Here is a 22624-nt window from a genome sequence, read left to right on the forward strand (position 1 = left end):
TCCCAAGTGCTGGGATTAAAGGCGTGCGCCACCACGCCCGGCCCTCTAACAGACTTCTAACAGAAGAATGTATTCAAATAGTATTAAATGTTTATAACGTACAAGGCTGTACACTTTAAACTATAAAACATAATTAAAAGAAATTAAAGATCTAAATACATGAAAAGATATCCCACATTCATAGTGCCAAAGACATATTGTTCTTTGGCAATATTACAGAATTTGGTGGACAATCTGTAGTCCCAGAACTTGAAGGTAACAACGTGAACTCATGAGTGGAAACCAGCCTGGGAAATATCCTCAAACCTTATTGAATATACACAAAAAGATTCACACACACACACACACACCAACCATAGGCACATTTCCAACATTGCAGATTACAGGATGATCTACAGACTTAAAAGGATCCCTATCAAAATGCCAGCTGGCTTAAAGAAAAAAGCAAGACAGAAAAAGACAACAGAATTAACAAGAAAATCATACAGACACACAGAAAGATGAGGGGAAAGGAACAAATCCACACGTTTATAGTGAACTGACTTCTGACAAGGGTGACACCAGGACAGTTCAATGGGAAAAGAACAACTCTTACAAATGGCATTAAGACAACTGGGTATCAAATGAAAAAAGAATGAAATGAACAATGTCTTCAATTCTCTCATGAAAATCAACTCAAGATGAATACAGACCTCAAAAGTAAGAGCCAAAAGTCTATTGTACTTAGAAGACACAGGAGTAAAACTTGATGATGGGTAATCAATGGGTAGGAGTTACAACACAATAAGTTCAAACAACAAAAGACAACAATAAATTAGAACACCACAAAACTAAAATTTGCAGCCTATAAATGATACTACTAATAAAGTGAAGTGATAGTATACCAAATGGGAGAAGGTCACTTGTCTACTTTCTAATAGACTAATAGTCATAACATAGAAGGAACATTTAAAACTTTACAATAAAAAAGATGATCCAATTACAATTTTTTCAATCGACATTTCTTCACAAGAGATACAAATGGGCAATAAGTATCTATATCTACATTTCCCTACCTGATTTTCTAAAAAGTTCTGGTAATACATTGTAATTACAGTGCCTACATGGACCTCATGGAGGGGGATTTCCTCTTCTGTTTATTTATTTATCTTGATATATGCTGGTTTTCTAAAAAGGGCTTTCTTGGGAGGTAAAACAAGCCAATCTATATATAAATGGTCTAAAGAAAGCAATGGCCTCATGATACTCAATCTTTACAAATGATCTAGAATAAACAGTTGCTTAGAATAAAGGGAAAAATTATTATTTGCACTTAAAACATACAAATAAATCACACATCAACATGTGGAACAAAATAAACTGGAAGAATATATAAACTTTAGAAATGGCAACCTGCTTTACTAGCCACTAACAGTTACAGAAGACCTTAATTTCAGTCTTGGCAAACTGACAGGGGCCAAGCAAGAACATGCTGTACTTGTATCTCAGATTCTGAATGACAATAACAAATAGATGCCACAAAAGTCTAATTAAAAAATGACTGCAGAACTTAACTGGGTTACAATGTAGTTCTTTTTGATTGCTAGTTTCTGCCTCACACATATGGGAAGAACACAGGTCAGATATAAATGAAAGTGTAAGTGTAAAAAAGTTTCACAAATTTCATAGATCATTCCCAGATATATGGAGTGGGTCTATTTCTATCCTTTAGTCTGGAGAAGAACATGGCATTCTCTAGAAACAAGCAGCAAGCCTGAACTCATTATCATCATCATAATAATAAATTACACTCAAATGGCACCTCTGACGTATGAAACTGGTTTGTACAAGAATATTATCTCAGGATTAATTCTCTCTTCTACAGGATTAATTATGTGAACAGTATTTTCTCTGGAAAAACACCAATTAAAATGTCTGAGTATATTCCAAACAATGTAGAATATCAGTCTCTAGGAACTAACACCTTTTTCCTGGCATATTAGAAAGTGTCCAATCTGCTAGTGACTCTAACAGTCTGAATTCATGGCAGGGTTAAAAAGAAACAAGGCACAAAATAAAAGATATTTCAAAAGTTACAACAGGATACTAGGAAAAAGGTACCAAATGACTATACCTAGGATGGGCTGCATGAGTATATAGATGTGAGCATATAGATGCCCATTTGCTTTTTAAATTTAATTTTTAAATTTGTAATTAATACTGAAGAGGAAGATATTCATAGTTTAGTACCCAGCCAATTACAAACTTAGGGACAGATATCTTTGACGGCCATGTTGTAATACTTAAAGAAAAACCCACCTATGTTACAACATATGGGGTCCCATAAGACTATCACCTAATGAATTATGTTATAACCTTTAGTTTGTATACATATGCGCTATGAGTTTACACAGTAAGGAAATCGACTAGCAACACATTTCCCTGAATGTATTGCTGTAGTTAAGCAACACACAATGTGTATGGTCCATGCCATATGCCAAGTAGGCACTGAAACTGGGCAAGAATTTTTAGTGTATTATGGTGTAATACACTAAAAAGCCTAAGTGTCTACTTTACTACATGCTGCCACCAAAACTTCAAAGTTAATGAGCAAACACATGAAAACACACAAATTGAGCATCCACCTAGTAAAATCTGAAATAAGTAGGACATCCAAACAATGTCATTTTACAAGTATAAGCCTAAATATACTTTTAAGCCTAGATCTACACTTAGTTTCTAATTCTTCATTCTAAACTTAAGTGTAGAATTAAATTCCTTTATTAAAAATAGTACTCACACTGGGTAGTGGTGGTGCACACCTTTAATCCCAACACTCGGGAGGCAGAGGCAGGGGGATCTTTGTGAGCCCAGCCTAATCTACAAAGTTAGTTCCAAGAGAGCCAAGGTTATATAGAGAAACCCTGTCTTGAAAAACAAACAAAAATAGAATTTACTATTTCCTTATTAGAAAGTAAAACACATATATATTATGAAATAAAAAGACAGAAGGAAAAAAATCATCTATAATATTATACAAAAATATGAGGCCCTGGATTTGATTCTCAGCAAGTTCAAGGAAGGAAAGGAAGACCAGTACTAACGTCCTGTACCATTTCTATCCAAATGTTTGTCTGTACTCAACATTCTCACCCTGTCTCATTTTTCCTTATCACACACAACTTCTCATCTCAGATTCTGGTTATTTACTTATTTAATACATACTTCCATACTAGTAGAGAAGTCCCCTGATAGATCTCTATCTTTATTTTCACCAACATAGTACCAACATTTGTTAAATAAACACATATATTTTTAAAATTAACACTATAGAGTATGAAATTGTATATCATACTTTTTTCAGGTAAAAGTTTTCCCTAATTTTCAGGTACTATTCAAACATAATTTTTTTTAAAAGAATGGCTGTATTTAGATTCAAGCATTCCCGATTAAGGGATATTAAAGATTACTTACAATTATTTTGAATTTCTAAATTATGTTGATACAAAAATAAATTGCTAACTATACTTTCACATATTTTTTTAGAACAGCATATTGGAAATTAATATACCTCTTGGGTGGGACTTTTCCTTCCACCATTTGGAAGTACTGATGTCTTTTTTTCACTCACAGTTTTAAAGGATGCCAGCTGGTGACGTGCCTGTTTCATAGTTTGACTAAGCTGCCAGGGAAAGGTGGAAAAAAGAAAACAAAAACAGGTTAAAGTCGTAATAGCAAACGCACTGCTGTTCCAACAGGAAATCAGGTCTCTATTATTAAAAGATGCCAGACTTAGGACAAGAGGATTACTCACAAAGGAGACTTTAATCTACTGACAGTGCTTTAGAATATTGCTGCCAATATTCTAAGGTAAAACTTGGTAACTTTATGACTTGATTTAAGGTTTATTAATCAAATCTATTTTAAATTATATATATCTTTTATACATAAAATGCCAACTATCTAAATATACTTAGAAATTATTGAGCAAGTACATTCCTTACCTTTATTCATCTTGCATTAATGTTTTTATTACTCCTTTCTATAAGACTCCATACCTAGTTTCCCTAAAACTCTTATTTCCTTATTTACATGAATCTTTTCTATTCCTACCTCACTTTAAACTAACACTAGCCTTTTCTCAGATTTCCTTTTCATCCAAAAACTTTCTAAAATATCCTAAATATCATTTCTTCTGTTGCTGGGATAAAAATACCCTGACAAAGGCAACTCAGGGATTGAGGTGGAGGTGGGAATAGTGGTTTATTTCATCTTACAACTCCAGGCTATAGTCCATCATTGTAGGAAAACCAAGGCAGGAAATTCAAAGAGCTAGTCACATTATAGCCAGGAACAGAAAGAAATGAATGCATACATGTTCACTTGATTCCTAGCTTGTAATCAATTTGATTTCTCCTTTCTTGTTATAGTTCAGAACCCCTTCCCTAGGGAATGGTGCTACCCTCAGTGGGCTTTTCCACATCAATGAACTTAATTGAAACACCCTCCACAGACATGAGCACAGGCCAACCCAATGCAGATATTCCCTCACTGAAACTCTCTCCCTGGGTGATTCTAGATTGTGTCAAGTTGACAATGAAAGCTAACTGTCACATTAAGTTAATGTAGAATGCACATGTATATTAAAGAACCAGTTTGTTTCAGTTATTCTAAGAAATAACTGACATGTGACCATCAAATAGTTTTATATTTACTCCTTATTCTAGTGATTTTAGTACATGATTATTTTATTTTACAATCGCACACCCTATTTTATCTCTCTCAAATCTTCAAAAAATGTTCACTTAGAAAAAAAAGAAACCTATGTATCTTTTTATTTTGGGATAAGTAAGGCATCGGGTAAAGGGCAAACATTTCCACACTAGTTAAAGGAATTATATATAGCAAGGCTAGGAATACTTCTAACACACTCATTACAAAAATGCCACTGGTATCAGATCTTCCTTGAAGAAAACTGTGACTTACCAATATAATAATCAGTACTACATAATTTTTACTAATAATGATCTAATGATAAAAACAAAAAACACTCTTACTACCAGACCTACGTTCCATAGTAATCTTCTCTCCTTAGTCCTTGCTTCTAGAGGTACACTTCTAGCCAGATAAAACATTTTGAAACATCACTCTTTAGTCCACCAAAAGGAAGACTTCTGAATCAAGTGCAGAGTGGCTACAGAAATCAAGACAGTCATTCACAATGCAAACATACGTTCTGTGCAGTTGGAGTTAAACAACATAGAGTGAGCCATGTGCTGCATTATTTACTGTCAAGTAAAATAAGTTTCAATGACCCAATGGATTACTAGGCCAAGGATTCCAAATGTCTGTTGTAGTCTGTTGTAAAGCATCTAAAAACAGGTGTTTAGAATCTTCATTTCCCATCAATTACTAATTTGTTTTAAAGTCTGAGTCATAAGCAGGTTTTTCAACTGGTCTAGCAGCCAGAAAAAGCACCAGGTTCTGTTTCTCTTTCATTACTCTAACACTTTGCCAAACTTCAACCTTGTGAAAGCCTTTTCAATGACATTTTAACAGTCTGAATACTGGGCATCCGAAATACTACACCCCAATCCCTGGAACTCTAAATGACACCTTTTTTCTCTCTTTTTCCTCCTTCCCTTTCTTCCTTTTGCTCCGGTCCCCACTCACTCAGGCCCATGGGTTCTTTATTTGTTTCTCATTACAGATAGTTGTGAGCCACAATGTGGTTGCTGGGATTTGAACTCATGACCTCTGGAAGAGCAGTCGGTACTCTTAACTGCTGAGCCATCTCACCAGCCCTCCAAATGACACTTTCTAAGGCAAAAAGAGCCCTTGCAGATATGGTTAAGAACACTAATATATGGAAACAATCTCATATTATCCCCATGGGCACTAACTGACATCACAAGTGTCCTTGTAAAAAAACATTAGAGGGAGATTTATCAAGGAGGAAATAATGTGAAGATGTAGACAAAGGTTGATACAAGAAAAGGCATGGCAGTAGATAAACACCAAAAGCTGGAAAAGTTAAGGAACATATTTTCTTCTAAAATCTGTAGGTGTGTAGCTCTGCTGCTACCTTGATTAAGATCAAGTTTAGATATCTAGCATCTAGAACCCTGAACAAATACATCTCTGATACTTGAAGCCACTTAAGTTGGGTAATCTGGATGTACATAACACAAAACACAGAAAATAGCTATTACTAGTATAAAATTACTTAACAATGAAAAGAAACTAATATAAAGGAACACTTGTATTGCAAAATATTGGTAATTACTATGTGTACATTTATATGAATATGTTAAAAAATATATTCAAAATACAAACTTTAAAATTATCTTTTTTATACAAACTCATTCTTTTACCAGCTATTACTTATTAGTAACAGACTTGGACTAAATGATTAGTCAAGACTTAAACTTGTTAGATGGAGCTGATTGTAGTGGCATTCATGCTTGCAATCCCAACACCTGGGAGATTCCAGCAACAGGATTGCTGCCATCTCAAGGCCAGCCTCTGCTAAGTAGTAAATTCCAGCAAAGCCTCAGTTATGTAGTAACACTGCCTCAAAACAAACAAGTAGAATCCTGAAATGGCTCAGCTGCTCTTAGAGCACATATTATTCTTCCAAAGGGCCTGAGTTTAGTCCCGGCCCCCCAAGTGGAGCAACTTACAACTGCCTTAATTTTAGCTCCAATGGATCTGACCCCTTCTTCTGGCCTCCATGAACCTCACTTCCCAGCATACACACCATCATAAATTAGATAGTTATTTTTAAAAAAACAAACAATTCCCTAGTGGAAATGAAAAATTCAAAACTGTACAGAAAACCTAGCAAATAAAAAAGAATGAATATAACTCCAGATTAAAAAAGGAGTTGCAGCTACCACCCGCCCAGTTCAGCTAAGCAAAATCATAATATAGTAATATTATAAAGAGAGGTTATAGGATAGAAAGGTACATTTGTAATGGCAAGAGGGAAAGAAAAGAGAGCCAAATCCTCAGCTTTCCTAATGGGACATCAACAACACTCTCTACCATATGCTTCTGTGTGTTAACAGTTTCCTCTGAGATTGAAATATTCGGTCCCCATCCTGCAGGGAAGTCTTTAAACAGGATGCTAAACAACTCAAAATAGCTGAACTGACCAGATTCACTAGGCCTCTCCCAAAGTAAGCTATCAAGTCTGAGCATCTACTTCTGACCAAAGCTGAGATGCACAGAAGTGACCAGAGACTCAAACAAGCTAACTAGGATGAGGGTGAGTAGCCTGTGTGTCGAATCTCCCCAGCTAAACGTTTTCTCACAGAGCAGCTTATAATTTAGAAACATGAATGTTGCTACCAAAATATAAAACTTAAAAAAAAAAAAAGAAAAGAAATAGTTACTTTTGAGGAGGGTGAAATGGGCAGAGTATTTCTGTTTTTAAAATACGGGTATTACATACACCTTATTCTTTTATCTGTGTACACACTACACACACATACTATTTCATTTCAGACCTTAGGCATATCCTAGAGAATACAAGCCTAGGTTTTCTTCCATCCAATAGAATCATCAGTCAACAAACATTCACTCACACCTACTCTTAAAAGGCAGTGTCCTTTGTGATAAAGGGCCATTTCTAGCGCCTTCTGCGGAAAACAAGTATTTCACAGGCTCTACTAAAGGTTGACAGCCTCCTGCCCAGCCTTAGCTGCTTGAAACAGTGGCTAAATAGCTGAATATCAAGCAATACAGGTCGTGTTACAGTGTCTTTTACATATAACAACAGAAAAGTCTATTATGCTCAAAAACAATTTTACTAGCAAAAAGACTTTCGCCTGATGAAATAAAAAAATTATAGTATATAAACAAATGTTGATTTAAATGTCAAAATTTAGACCAGTATTATTATATTACAAAACAAATTTAAAACAGTCAGCAAGTATACAGAGTAAAATTTAATAATATTTAATATATTTTTTAGCTCTTTTAATTTGTTCATGTAATTCTGCCCATTGGAAAGACAAGAATTTATACATAACTGAACTAAAACTAATAGTACTATGTAGGTCATAGATAGGGATTGATATTTATAAAATGCTTCCCTACTTTGTTGCTATGGAACTCATTATCAATTTAAGATATGTGCAATACCATAATAGCTAGCCAAAGTTGTACTTATTTAAGTATAATGCAAATTATACTGATTTGTGTGTGTGTGTGTGTGTGTGTGTGTGTGTGTGTGTGTGTGTGTGTGTAGGGGAGTGAGTTTGATGTAAGGTCTCACATAGTAAACTTGATACTGGCTATGTAGGACCAATGTGCAATCTCTTCAGTACCAACTGTGTATATTATTGATGCAAACTCTTCTCTTGCTTGGGTTAGCCTGAATTACCTGAATGGTACCTGTGGTGGTTTGAATAAAAATGGTCCCCACAGGCAAATATAGTTGAATGCTTGGTGTCAAGTTGATGGAATTGGTTGAGAAGGGGTAGGAGGTGTGGTCTTGAAGGAGGCATGCCATTTGGGGTGGACTTTGAGGATTAGAAAGCCCAAACCACTCCTAGTTAGAACTCTCCTCTCTACCTCTTCTCCCTGACTGCTTGCCTGCTGCCATGCTCCCCACCATGATGGTCATGGAGTCACCTCTGGAACTATAAGCCCCAACAAATGACTTCTTCTCTAAGTTGCCTTGATCATGGTATCTTAGCACAGATATAGAAAAACGAGACAGGACCTTACAGATAATTTAAAACTTATTTCACATCATTTAAGTATCTAAAGGGCTAGAGAGATGGCTAAATGACTAAGAGTGATGTTTTCTCTTTCATAGGACCTGAGTTTAGTTCTGAGCACTCACATCAGGTGGCTGGCTCACAACTGCCTTTAACTCTGGCTCCAGAGGATCTGATGTCCTTTTCTAGCCTCCTTGAACCCACACATAGACATACATAACCAAGTAAATAAAAAAATCTTAACTACAAAAGCAATTATTTCCAGGAAAGATAAAGAATAGAAATCTGGGGCTGGTGAGATAGCTCAATGGGTAAGGGCACTGATTGCTCTTCCGAAGGTCCTGAGTTCAAATCCCAGCAACCACCCATTATGAGATCTGACACCCTCTTCTCATGTGTCTGAAGTCAGCTACAGTGAACTTATGTATAATAATAAATAAATCTTAAAAAAAAAAAAAGAATAGAAATCTGGTGGCATACTGAGGGAATAGAGACAACATAGGATGTAAAAGAATGAAACTAAATCCATGACATTCCTGCATCTAAATAAATAAATAAATAAATAAAATGGATCAAATATAAGATCTTTATATGAGACCTAAAATTCAACTGTTAGAAGAAACCACAGGAAACACTTCAAGGTTTTAAAGAACTTTTTAAAAGCAGTCCAATAGCACAGAAAATACTTCTAAGAATTAATTGACAAATGGGACTGCATGATACTAAAAAAACTTCTATATAGCATAAGAAGCCATCAGCTGGCTACTCACCTGGCAGAGGATTGCTACCTGGAATCTATAAATAACTGAAAAAGTTACACCCTACAATAAGGGATCTTGTGTAAATAAATAAAAGGACAAATGAACTTCAGACAGTTCTCAAAACAAAAAATACAAATGGCAGGAAGTATCTTTTCAAATGCTCAAAAGTCTTAGGTATCATGAAAATGCACTTTAAAAAAAGAAAAACTGCTCTGAGATTCCATCTAAACCCACTCAGAATGCTGGCAAAGATGTAAGAGGGAAGCGCCATTATATTTTTGGTAGAACATAAACTGCAACCACTATGGAAATATAAGTTGGAAGTATCTCAAAAACTAAAAATAGAACTAACAGTGATCTAGCAACAGCATTTCCGTGAATACACCCAAAGGAAACCAAGTCAGTATGTCACAGAGAGTGACACAGCCGTTTTATTACTGCACACTATTTACAGTAGCCAGGATAGAAGGCCTGCCTAATAAGCATTTATCAATGAATGAAGAAAATACATAATAGATATACACATTGGAATTGTATAAAAAGGAATTCATAAAAAGGAATGAAATGCCATTTGCACGTGGGTGGAACTGGAGATCACCATGCCAAATGAAACAAGACTCAAACAAATGCATTATCACATTTTCTCTTATATACAAAATCTATGTACACACAAAATTTGTGCACGCACATGTGCATGTGAGCACCACATACATACACACAATATGAAAGGAAAGGGGATTAAGAAAGAAGAGGAGGTCTAAGAAGGAGAGAAGAACAAGAGGATAATAAGGAAAGAAACAAAATACCACATTTTCACTTCTATAGAATCTAGGTTTTAGAGAGAGCAAAAGTGGGGAGAGAGAAAAAGAGAGGCAGACTAGCAAAAGGAAGGAGGATACAGTAGAAGAAAGCAATTAAGAGCAAAATATAACAATATACGTAAAATCTCATAATGAAATTAATATAGTATATTAATTATATACTACCTAAAAAGTTATTTTTAAAAACCAAGATAGCAAAATCTTCAATGAGAAACAGAAAACTAAAACAAACCATGATAGTCTGAAAAGAAACAGCGCTAAACTGTATAGTCTAAAGATGAATGTGTTATGGTAAGAATGAAAATTCAGTTAAATGAAACAACCAAGAATGAAACCATAGCATAGAAATCTGTAAGGATAAATATCTGTACTAACAAAAGGAGCTGTGGCTACTAGTTTCTGTTCCTAATTACATTTGGCCATTCAATAGGTAGGGGATATCAAGCATTAGAAGGAGGTTGGATAGTAAGACAAAGAGAAAAACTAGCCAAAACACATTTTTAAAGATTTTACTACAGTTAATTTATTATTGTTGGTTTTTTTTAGTGTGTGCATGTGAGCCAATGCTTGAAGGACTGAGGACAACTTGTGGGAGTTGGTTCTCTCCTTCTAACATATGGGTCCCAGAAAACAAATGCAGGTCATTGGGCTGGTGCCAAGCACCTTTACCTGTTGAAACAAGTGTCCCTACCAAATCACAGTCGAAATATGAAGGCCAGAAGACCATCTGCAGAAATTGACTTTCTCCTTTCACTATGTGGGTCCTTGAGATTGAACTCAGATCACTAGGCTTGGCAGTGAGTGCCTTCCTACACTGAGCCACTGGCCGCTAAAAATGTTTTTATTTCATCTTTTAAAAAAATATTACAATTATTTATTTCATACACTTGAGTGTGGTTTTGCTTTTGTTTTGTTTTTTTGTTTTGATTTTTGTTTTTTGTTTTTTTTTTTTTTAGGATTTATTCATTTTAGTTTTATGTGAATGGGCATTGTACCTGCATGTATGGCTGTTAGCCATGTGTGTGCAGTACCTGCAGAGGGCAGAAGAGGGCATCAGATTTTCTGGAACTGGAATTACAGACAGGTGTGAGCTGCCATGTGAATGCTGGGAATTGAACCTGAGTCCTCTGGATGAGCAGCCTTAACCTATGAACTAACTGCCTTTCTTCCTTCCTTCCTCCCGTCCTACCTTCCTTCCATTTAAGGGAAGTGTAATTAAGTTAATAAAATTTAAGCATATTACCCAGATTTAGCATTAACTCCTAGACAAACCTGCTTTTCCAATAACCCTCTGCATCCTGTGGTTTGAATGTCAAATGTCTCACATAAGCTCATGTTTGAATATTTGATCCCTAGCTTGAGGAAGAAGGTTATGAAACCTTTAGAAGATGGAGCTTTGTTGGAGGAAGTAGGTCACCGAGGTGACCTTGAGGTTTTAGCATAGCTGCATTTCCTACAGACTTTGCTTTTTGAATGCAGGCATAATGAAAACAGCCAGCCTCCTCCTCCTCCTGCCACCATGCCTTCCTTGCCTGCTGCCTCATGGACTACTGCCCTGACCTATAAGCCAAAGTAAAATAAGCCTTTTCTCTAAGTTGCTTTTGTCAAGGTATTTTATCAAGGCAACAGCAAGATAATTAAGACAATAGCTGATGCTTGTATTATCACATATAGTCCAGATGCCAAAACATTTTGTCCTTTAATATTTAAGCATCAGATAAGCTTTAAAACCCAATGCTGGCCAGGCATGGTGGCACTCCCAAGGCAGAAGCAGGCAGAGGCAGGCAGGTGTCTTTGACAGCCAGGGCTGTTACAAAGAGAAGCCCTGTCTTGAACAAAACAAACTGAACTGAACTAAACTAAACAAAACGAAACTAAATCTAATCAATGGCAGAGGCTGGAGAGACAACTCAGCAGTTAGGAGCACTGACTGCTCTTCCAGAGGGCACTAGTTCAAGTCTGAGCACCCACAATAGCTCACAACCCTCTGTAACCCCAGCTCCAGGGGCTCCAATGCCTTCTTCTGGCCTCTGCAGGCACTGTACACACATAATGCATAGACATATACATACAGGTAAAAGACCCAATCATATTAAATAATAAAATAAAAACCCAACCCCGGTATTCTATTTTTCTACAGCTTAAAGAAACAAAAACGGAAATGTTCACTAACATTCAGAAACTAATTGTGTTTGCCATTATTTAATCAGTCCTAGATAAAGCAAAGGAGTTAATGCGTCAACAGTTTCATTGTCTGGTTTCACAACGACATCTAGTGGATTAAAAGTGCAATAGCAATAGTAAGAATAAAAACCACTACTGGCTGTGTGGGCAAAAGTTCATAGGACCAAATTAATAAGTCACCCAACATCCTTTAGTAAGTCAGCCCTTTTCAGGAAAAAAAAAAAAAAGCAGGGGAGAAGGTATAAAAACTTTTAAACTTTCATTTCATAGACTTTCACTTCATAAACTAAGATTCTTTATAACCTGATTTCCTACCTCACCTCATTTCTGTTCTTTTCCTTCATAAAATACCAACTGGAGACTTCATCACTTATTGTAGACAAAACCGAGCATATTACAGATTCTACACTTTTTACTGTTCTTATCTCTGCAATGCAAATAACCCAAACACTTCACTTTAGCCTCAGGCAGATTTTGTTGAATGAGGGGAAAAGTAGCCATATTTACCACCAAAATATCATTAAAAACAAACAAACAAACAAACAAACAGTCTCTAGGCCACTCTGATGGTTTGTATATTCTTGGACCAGGGAGTGGCACCATCTGGAGGTGTGGCCTTGTTGGAATAGGTGTGACCTGGTTGGAATAGGTGTGTCACTGTGGGTGTGGCTTAAGACCTTCACCCTTGTTGCCTGGGAGTCAGTCCTCTACTAGCAGCCTTTGGATAAAGATGTAGAACTCTAAGCTCTGCCTGTGCCATGCTTGCCTGGATGCTGCCACTCTCCCACCTTGATGATAATGGACTGAACCTCTGGACCTGTAAGCCAGCCCCAATTAAATGTTGTTTTTTATAAGACTTGCCTTGGTCATGGTGTCTGTTCATAGCAGTAAAACCCTAACTAAGACAGCCACATACTAACATTCTTCTCCTCTGAAACATCTTGAGCCAGGCCCCTACAGTTCAAATCATCCTCAGCATGACTGTCTTTCACGATCCTAAGAGGACGGCCCATTAAGTTCCACTTAAAACATTCAACTGCTTTTCTAATCCAAAGTCCACATTCCTCAAACAAAAGTATGGTCTTGCAGGCCTATCACCAATACCTCAGTCTCTGCTACCAAATTCTGTCTTAGTTAAGAGTTTCTACTGCTCTGAAGAGACATCATGACCACATTAACTCTTATAAAGGAAAACATTTAATGGGGGCTGGCTTACAGTTCAGAAGTTTAGCAATTATCATCATGGCAGAAAGCATGGTGGCATGCAGACAAGACATGGTGCTGGAGAGGTAAATGAAGAGTTCTAACCTGGATCAGCAGGCAGCAGAAAGTGACTGTCACACTAGGCATGGCTTAACCATTTGAAACCTCAAAGCCCTACCCCAAGTGACCACTTCCCCCACAAGACCACACCCAACAGTGCCACCCACTATGGGCCTTTGGAGACCATTTTCTTTCAGATTATCACAGATTCCAATGCCTTGCTAGTGGCAAAGCCTTCCCTTGATGAGTTCAGAGGGATTGTTGTAGTAAAAATTAACTGGGGGTTTCTACCCCACCTTAGATAATTTAGTCACCAGAAAAAAAGACCCAAAACCTTTATAATAAGCCTTAACAGTATTATAGCTGAGCAGATATGAAACACTCTAAACTATTTTGTCTCTTTTCCTGTCAATAAACCCAAGATATGACTTGCCATGTTCCATCTGGGCTGCTCTTGCTCTGATTGGCCAATCCCCACGGCCAGTTCTCATGGTCCTATAACCTATAGTGTCTTCTCTCTTCACCTGTCTCCTCCTCTTTGCCTCTGCCTCAGAACCCAAGCCCCAGGAACCAAAGCCCCACCTACCTCTCTTCTGCCCAGCTATAGGCTGTAGGTATCTTTATTTAACCAGTAGTTTTAGATTAAGGAACAAGATTACATAGCGACATTTGGTGTACATGAGGATTTCCTCATCCCTGAAGCAACCAGATCTTGGGGGTCAGTATTTAGCATCACAATACATAGCAACAGACCAAACCTCAACAAGGGATGGCAAATCCTTTCTCTGGTCCATGTGCAGATATTTATAATGTATGCAAAAAAAGTTTAACATAGCTTCCTCCTGCTCCCCACTGATATTTATGACCCCAAAACTGTTACCCTACAGAGATAGCTCCTGAAATTAGCTAAACATGCTTCCTTGGTTCACCTGTATACCATAAGCCCTGCTTCCTCAATTCAGCTGTATGCAATAACACACCTCACTGTTCAACTGTATATAATAAGCACACTGAATGAACTTCAGAGAGTTTAACTTGATCACAGCTTTTCTGTTCATGTGTCCCTATATACCTGTCTTGCTGCCCTAGTTAGGTCAATCCCTGAAGCTATTCAAGGACTTGAAAAAGCACATTAACTTGGAGTAAAACAGCTTTTGTTTTCACGTGGTCATTGTTTTCCACATTGACTTTTCTTTTCTTCACACTATCCCTAAATATGTGTTTTCAAGTAGAATGAAGAACAATTCTTAAAGCAAAGGTAAACAACACATCAGCAAAAGCTCAGGCATCCAAAAAAGGAACTAACTGGATGGGAAGAATGATGCTTCTCACAGGGCTTTAATTTTTAAGTATTAGCTACATTAAAAAGGTCACTTAAATTTTTTCTAAGTATTCTGGATATGTTAAGAATTTACTAGATTATTACCTGACATATAGTACAGATACATTTATTGTGATAATTAGTTTAAAAGACAAAACTAAGAGAAGCAAAAAAAAATAATACTATTTAACTGTATTGAACCTTGGCATCAACAGTTAAGATTATTTCTGTCTATAGCAAAAAACTGACAATTACATATAGAGAGCACAATTCCAGTACAATTGGAAAATTTGATGTTCTTTGACTCAAGACTAATACATTTATAACTAGGTTTTTGATACCTTTCTTTAGACAGTTCTACAATGTCTTATCAAAAACAAATGAATGTAAAAAGTATATTCATAAATAAGGAATATATTATGGTTCATGTTTATAACTCCAGTACTTGGGAGATATAAAGATGATGACTGTGGGTTTCACATCAGCCTAGGCTACACAGCAAGACACTTTCAACCAACCAGCCATTCAATCCATAAATAAACAATTTTTGAAAACTGAAAATAAACACTATCCCACATTTAATAGATAAAAAGTGGCAAAGAAGAAACAGTAGTAGTAGCAGTAGTAGCAGTAGTAGTTTGACTTGGGAAGAGAGCTCAGCTGGTAAGAGCTGGCTGTACACCTGTGACGACTAGATAGAGTTCATGCCCCAGAACCTATATAAAAAGCCGAATCCCACATCTGGGAGTCAGAGATAGGGAATAGGGCACCAAGTTCAGTAAGAGGCGGTGCCTCAATATGTAAGGTAGAGAGTGACTGAGAAAGACAATTGATGATGCGAATCTCAAGCCTACACATGCACACACAATACACTCACACACACAAGAAAAAAAGAAAAGTCAATAGGTCAACTCCTAATATCTATTTTATACCCTGAATACATTATATCTATACATTAGAGGACTGAAGAGAAACATGAAAACAGAAAATAAAATGTACCTGTACTTACAGCTTGAGCTTGTTGTTGAAACACCTGATTCTGATTCTCTCCATCTTCTGTTGCATCACCAAGCACCTGGGAAGTGGGTAACCTAAACCTTCCAACAGCAGCATTCAAATTGCTAGGGAAAACACTTGTCCTTTTAGAAGTTAAATGTGCCAAATCTGAATACCGCATGGCTATAGAGCCTTCCTTTTCGGCCTACACAAAGGAAAAAGGAGGGATAATGAGACGCTACTCCATTCTAACATAAGTAATACCTTCTAGCAGCCATAAAATTTTCAGTTTGGACAAATGAGTAGGGGCAGGAGGCCTTAGCTGACGGAGGAACAAACATGTGATAATAATTTAAGTAGGCTATCTCACCTAGTTCCTATACAATCCTATAAACTTAAGTATCATATCATATTGTGATAGCTAATTGTGGCTGACACCTTGATTACTTCTGGAGTCAACTAAAAGCTAAGCAGATGAGCACACCTGTGAAAGATTTCTTTGATTGGATGATCTGAGGTATGAAGACCCACGCTAAATCTAGGCCACCTTCTGGTGGCAGCCCACATAAAAAATATGGAAGAAGAAAGCTTTTGGTTTCTTGCCTCACTGGCCAGCTCATCTATCCTGTGCTGACTCACTGGTATTAGAAGCAACTTCTTTGGAATTCCAACCCAGACTAAAGAATAGCAGCTCTCTAAGGATCCTCTGGGACTCTAGCACCAGACTGGGACTGCAAAAATATCCAATCCCATGGATTGAATGACTACAGGATTCCTGGCCTCTCCATCGGAGACAGACATCGGACCATAGCCTGTAAGTCACTCTAATAAATTTCCTATCTGTTCTGTTCGTCTACAGAACCTTAATACACATATCATATATACACATATATGTATATACATACATATATTTATGTAACTCTGTGATATATGATATATGCATATATACGTATCATATATTCATATCATATATCACATAGAGATACATAAATCATACTTATGTATACGTTGATGATTTTTTTCTGTTTTGACACAGGGTCTCATTCTGTATAGTCCAGGTCTGGAACTCATAGTACTCCTCCTGCCTTAGCCTCCCACATACTGAGATAATAGGGATGAGCCACCATACTCAACATTTGTCTACTTTAGAAATAAGGAAACTATTATGCAATTAGAAAAGTAATTAGCCCAAGGTCACAAAGTTAGGTGACAAAGATAGAATTCAAACTTAAATCTGTACCTAAAATCCTGACCTTTTTTTTTTTTTTTTTTTTTTTTTTTCCCTTTTGGGAAAGGGAAAAAAAAAAAGTTGGAAAAAAAAAAAAAAAAAAAAAAAAAAAAAAAGGTTTCTCTACACGAAAATTGGTTATACACAGTAGAAATTTGGATTTTAACAACCAGCATCAAAAAGTGATCGTGCTACAGTTTCACAGCGTGTCCATTCACCCCACCTCACTTCAGAACTTACTGCTTTGTAAGACTTGTGAAGTTGTTGCTTTTTCTTCAGCTTAACCCGCTGATTGACCCGGTGCCTGACTTGTCTCTGAAAATGTCTCAGAGACTCTTGCTTTCTTCGTTGCTGTTCCTTTATTTCCTCTTCAACTGCGTATGCTGAAGTCTTTTAAAAAAAAAAATAGAACGTGGACTTAAATGTCATCCATTTGGCCCATGAGGAATGTCATGAATGCAGAGAAGTTAGCATATTATTGTGAAGAAGAAAAACTCAGTTCTAAAATCTGCTCTCTCCAGAAGAGCAAGGAAATGACAGCTCTAAACCACTGATCTAAGTGTAGTTAGGGAGTCCAGTATCACAAAAGAACTGACTACTCTGAGACTCCCAAGTTGGAGGGAAGCACAGCTAGCCAAATTAGCCTTATGGTATGGAAAGATATCCAGCCAGCCCCCAGGTATACTAACCCCCCAACTCAAAGGCCACATACATGAAAAAGTCTACAAAGAATGAAGGACTTTAACATCCAGACCCAGTAAGATGTCTCAACTATCCAGTTACTTAAGCCTCTCAGCTGAGGCCCAGGACACTGAAGCAGGTAAGACATGCCGCATTATCCTGTGTAAACTCCTGACACACAGTATTACATGCTTCATGCCACTATGTTCTCATATGATTTGTTATATAACAAAAGATAAAGGGAGGGGGCTAACATGCAAGAGAAATCATATATAAGACCACAGTGATTTTTTTCATAATAATTTAGCTTACCAAATTAATTTACCAGTAATTTAATTACCAAAGAGAAATGAATTTCTGAAGCTGTGAGGCTTTTACAAACCTTGAAATGTTAAGTTTTTCTTTAGAATAGGAATGTCCTTAAAGTAGACAAGCCTTAGAAGTAACTATTTACTCTATCTCTGAATTGACAGTGCTGGGGCTGTACGTAAGAATGGATTCCCAATGTTTTAGTAATAAAGAGTTCTACCAGATGCTTGACTGGAACTGATTGTAGAATATTTATAAGGAGAAAAGGAAACAATTTGTATGTGTTTCAAGACTTTTAATATTCTGACTATGTGAGAACTTAAACTATTTTTAACAAAAAGGGTGTTATAGTAAAAGATTTTGAGCAGTATGATACTACTGACATTAGCTCTAAAGGTGTCTTAGTCCTTAAAAAGATATATTGGGGCAGTGAGATAGCTCAGCAGGTAAAGGCCCTGAAGAGCTGAGTGCTATCACCAAGCTCCACATCATGGTGGGAGAAGAGAACCAATTTCTACAAACCTTCACACCTCTGCACTACAAATAAGTAGATGGAATTAAAAGTTTGCTAAAGTATACTGACTTCAGTAATAACAGAACTTCATACCAATTCTTATTTACTGATTCCTACTTCACTCACCCAAGGCGTTCCTCTCCTCCATTCCCCATTACTAAAGAAATTCTGATGTTATGCCTCATGTCTAAATTGTCTTAATTTATTCTAATTTGTTCCTCTCAATCTAACCCTAACCCTAATCTCTCCCTAACCCTTAAAACTTTGAAGCAATTAATCTAATCAAAACAGCTTGTTTATGGAACTTATCTATAAATATTAAATAGTGAATAAAGTTTTCCCATGACTTTCTATAGTTTCCTACTCCCCTTATCTTCAAATCCTGCCAACCTCCATCCTTCCACTAAACCTTCCCCTCCAACCGATCTAATCCACCATCTAATAGCCACTTCCTTATTTCTTACTGTCTTCAATCCCCGTAATAGGAGAGTCATCTCATATCTACTTATCCAGATTCTTTTAAACTTTCCCAACCAACCCAGTCATATCTTTCTTCTTTGATTAAGAGAGATATTATTCTTAGCACTTCATCACATGCAGTCCAACTTTTAAGTTCCTTCCTTAAAAGGTAGCAAAGTAGGCATAAATCAATGACTGTGTAACTATATACACTGAACATAAATAAAATTAACTTACTATATTGCATATTAACATTTATAATTGGGGGCGTTCATGTTTTGGGGTTGTTTCGTTTGAGACAGGGTCTTTAACTATGTCTGACTTGGAATGAACACCCTATACAGACCAAGCTGACCTCAAATTCAGAAATCCACCCATCGTTGCCTCCCCAGTGCTAGAATAAAAGGCATGTACCATTCTAGCCATTTATAATTTTATAATATTACTTTTATCTTTTATGTGTGGGGTGTTTTCCTTGGGTGTTTGTCTATATATTACATGTCTGTAGTGCCCTCAGGGACCAGAAGCTTTAGATTCTCTCGAACTGGGAGTTAAAAAACAGTTGTTAGCTGCCATATGGGTGCTGAGAATTATGAAAGAGGAACCAATTCTCCTAGCTGCTGAGCCATCCATCTCTCTAGCTCAACATTTTTAAAATTTAGTGTGTGTGTGGGGGGGTGGTGTTTGTGTGTACACTGCATACATGTATGTACAAATGAGTACATTTGATGGTATGATCTCATGTGTTCATTAGAAGACTTTTCAGGAGTTGGCTCTCTCCCTCCACCTGGTTTTGAGGCACAGTTATAGTGACATTTTGGAGTTTTTATTTCTTTTAAAAAAACCACACAAATATTATGAGAATGTGATTTCATTTTAATCCTAGATGTAGAGATTATAGAGCTACTTCAGACTGTCCACAGCAGGTGACTATGATATGCCTTGTGTCTAGCAGGGACATGATTTTGCCAGCTGCAGATAGTTTCTACAATTGTGTGACATTTGGAATTCTGAGGACTTTTCAGAGGGTATGGTATACAAATGCTAGGGCCCTGAGAGGCATTCTGGGTCGTTGGTTAGTTGGTTGTTGTTTAGGGTTTGTTAGGTAGTTGTGTTCAAAGAAGAGACAAGAAGCAATTAGATATCCTGATGACAAAAGATCAAACTTGCCACAAGGAACTCCAATCAGCACAAAGTAGTCTAGCAATAACGCTGCCCCCTTCTAACTCCTGACTTAACTCAGGGGTCTCTTTCCTTTCTCCCCTATCCTTTTCCTTGTTGTTGTTATCTAGTGTCAGGGGGTTGAAAGGTTAGAAAAGAAGGGATGGAGAAGGGTGAAAGAAAGAAGGACCCACAAAGTAGCAGAGACCAGCTACACAGGGTCTCTCTTATCTCTGCGGCTTCATTCCAGGTTCATCAGGGTTGCACACAGGTATTTTTACCTGTAAGCTACTGTCAAGATCCTTAATTAATATTTAAATGTCTTGTTTCTCCTCTAAAATCACCCATGTTAAGTACCTTGTATATTCTAAGAACATTGTATATTTCCTACATTCCACAAATACTATGTATTACTATGTACATTAGGCAATATTATTTAATTTTAAAAACAAGGGGTGTGGAACATGACTTGCTCCCTATGCACAATAAAATTTGAAGAAAAAGCTAAGGAACAGTTTGTTGAAATACTAAACAACTGTGGGCTGGAGAGATGGCTTAGTGATTAAGAGCACTGACTGCTCTTCCTGAAGGTCCTGAGTTCAAGTCCCAGCAACCACATGGTGGCTCACAACCATCTGCAATGAGATCTGATGCCCTCTTCTGGTCTAAGACAGCCACAGTGTACTTACAAATAATAAGTCTTTTTTAAAAAGAAAGAAAAAAAATACTAAATAAAGCCAAAACAAAAACCTAGCAAAACCACTCTCATTTGTTAGCAAGAGAATCAAATATTTACATGTGTAAACTTTTTAAAGGGCATTTCTTCATCTGAAATGCTTCTACCCTGAGTGTACAGCATTTCTATTCCTTCACAGACAACGACCATAGTTCCTCATTCGTTCAACAACTACATCCTAAGGACCTACTTTACCCCAAAACAAGAATAAACAGGAAGTTCCTTGTCCCCGTGGAATTTACAACTTCCTCAGAGTCTATCAGGATTAACCTCTTTCTTTTATTTTCTTATTTTCATTTTGTCTGTATCTCCATTTAAAAACTTATAAACTCTGAGGAACTACTTAACATTTGAAGAGTGACCAACTGTCATTCTTCTTATGTTACAGTGTCGGGAAATTGTACACAGTACCTATGCCATTCACAGCAAACAACCATGTTTGTGAAGTAAACTAGCTACTTGCTGGTATGTAGTAAGAACTAAGTTAATATTTGATTGTGTCAACCACAGATGAAGCAAGTTTTGGAAAATACATATTGTTGTATAATTTTGACGCAAGAATATAATCTGTATCAGAATGGAAACAGCATCCTCCTCCAGCTGTTCATCTTTAAGCACCAAAAATTTAGAGAAGGCTAATAAAAAAGGCTGGCAGCGATCACAGTAACCTGGTCAACTGACACTCACATGTGCTGGAATTCCCGACCAATTTGGTGAGGCAGGTTCCACCCAAGCCCCAACTGGTACTATGGCCTGGTTCCTCTCAGCCAGCACTGCCAAAACGTCCTTGCTCTTCGTGGGATTTAAAGCCAGGGGCAATTTTGTGGGATTCCGAGGCTTCTTGAGGGGCGCCATACCTCCTGGCATTGACTTCTGGTTAGAAGAAAAGAGAAAGAGGGACAAGGCTTAAGACGAGGGGGAAAGGCGTAAAAATTACTTTGTAGAAGGAACGGAGATGAGAGGACGAAAAAACAAGAATTCACTTGGGAGATAAAAGCCTGCCCAGAGGTGATCATGTGCGGGCGCTAAGGGCAGGGCTTGAGTCTGAGATGACCGCCGGTGGAAAAGCGCCGGCTCACGGCAGGGGGCTGGAGGGGAGTCTAAGGCCCGGGCCGGAGCCGGGGGTCCTAAGAAGCCTGGGCACAGGAGGTGGGGGGCGTCTGAAGCCCGGGCAGGAAAGCGGGGTCCTGTGAGACTCCAACAGTTGGATGGGAGACCTGTGAAGCCTGGGGCGTGCCGCGTTCCGGACCGTCTCGCACACAGACTCAAACTCCGCGGGCTGCTATGCAAAGGACAAACAGCAAACTGCCACCCCGGGACCCACGCCTGCCCTGCCTCTTCCGCATTCGTCACCCGTCCTGGGCTGGGGAGGCAGGAATCCGAGCGCGGGATTACGTCACTTCCGCTTCCTGCCCTTTGGTTGGGGAGGGCTAGAGCGGGTTGTTGAATACCGCAGTGAGCTTAGCCTCGGCCTCTCTGTGG

The 22624-nt window shown here is 37.6% G+C and overlaps 1 protein-coding gene across 1 annotated transcript in view; it reads right to left on the reverse strand.

Moving 5' to 3' along the window:
* Ccdc15 (coiled-coil domain containing 15) overlaps positions 1 to 22465 on the reverse strand; it is a 68927-nt gene extending 46462 nt beyond the window's left edge. Inside the window, exons 1-5 of the mRNA XM_029481503.1 lie at positions 22126 to 22465; positions 21830 to 22015; positions 17523 to 17672; positions 16068 to 16259; positions 3551 to 3661 (exon numbers count right to left, since the gene is read on the reverse strand). Of these exons, the coding sequence (XP_029337363.1) occupies positions 3551 to 3661; positions 16068 to 16259; positions 17523 to 17672; positions 21830 to 22015; positions 22126 to 22158 (672 nt within the window). The 5' untranslated portion in view covers positions 22159 to 22465. The remainder of the gene's footprint in view (positions 1 to 3550; positions 3662 to 16067; positions 16260 to 17522; positions 17673 to 21829; positions 22016 to 22125) is intronic.
* Between the last annotated feature and the right edge of the window lie 159 nt (positions 22466 to 22624).

This window comes from Mus caroli, chromosome 9, assembly GCF_900094665.2.
Source record: "Mus caroli chromosome 9, CAROLI_EIJ_v1.1, whole genome shotgun sequence".
Lineage (NCBI taxonomy): Eukaryota > Metazoa > Chordata > Mammalia > Rodentia > Muridae > Mus > Mus caroli.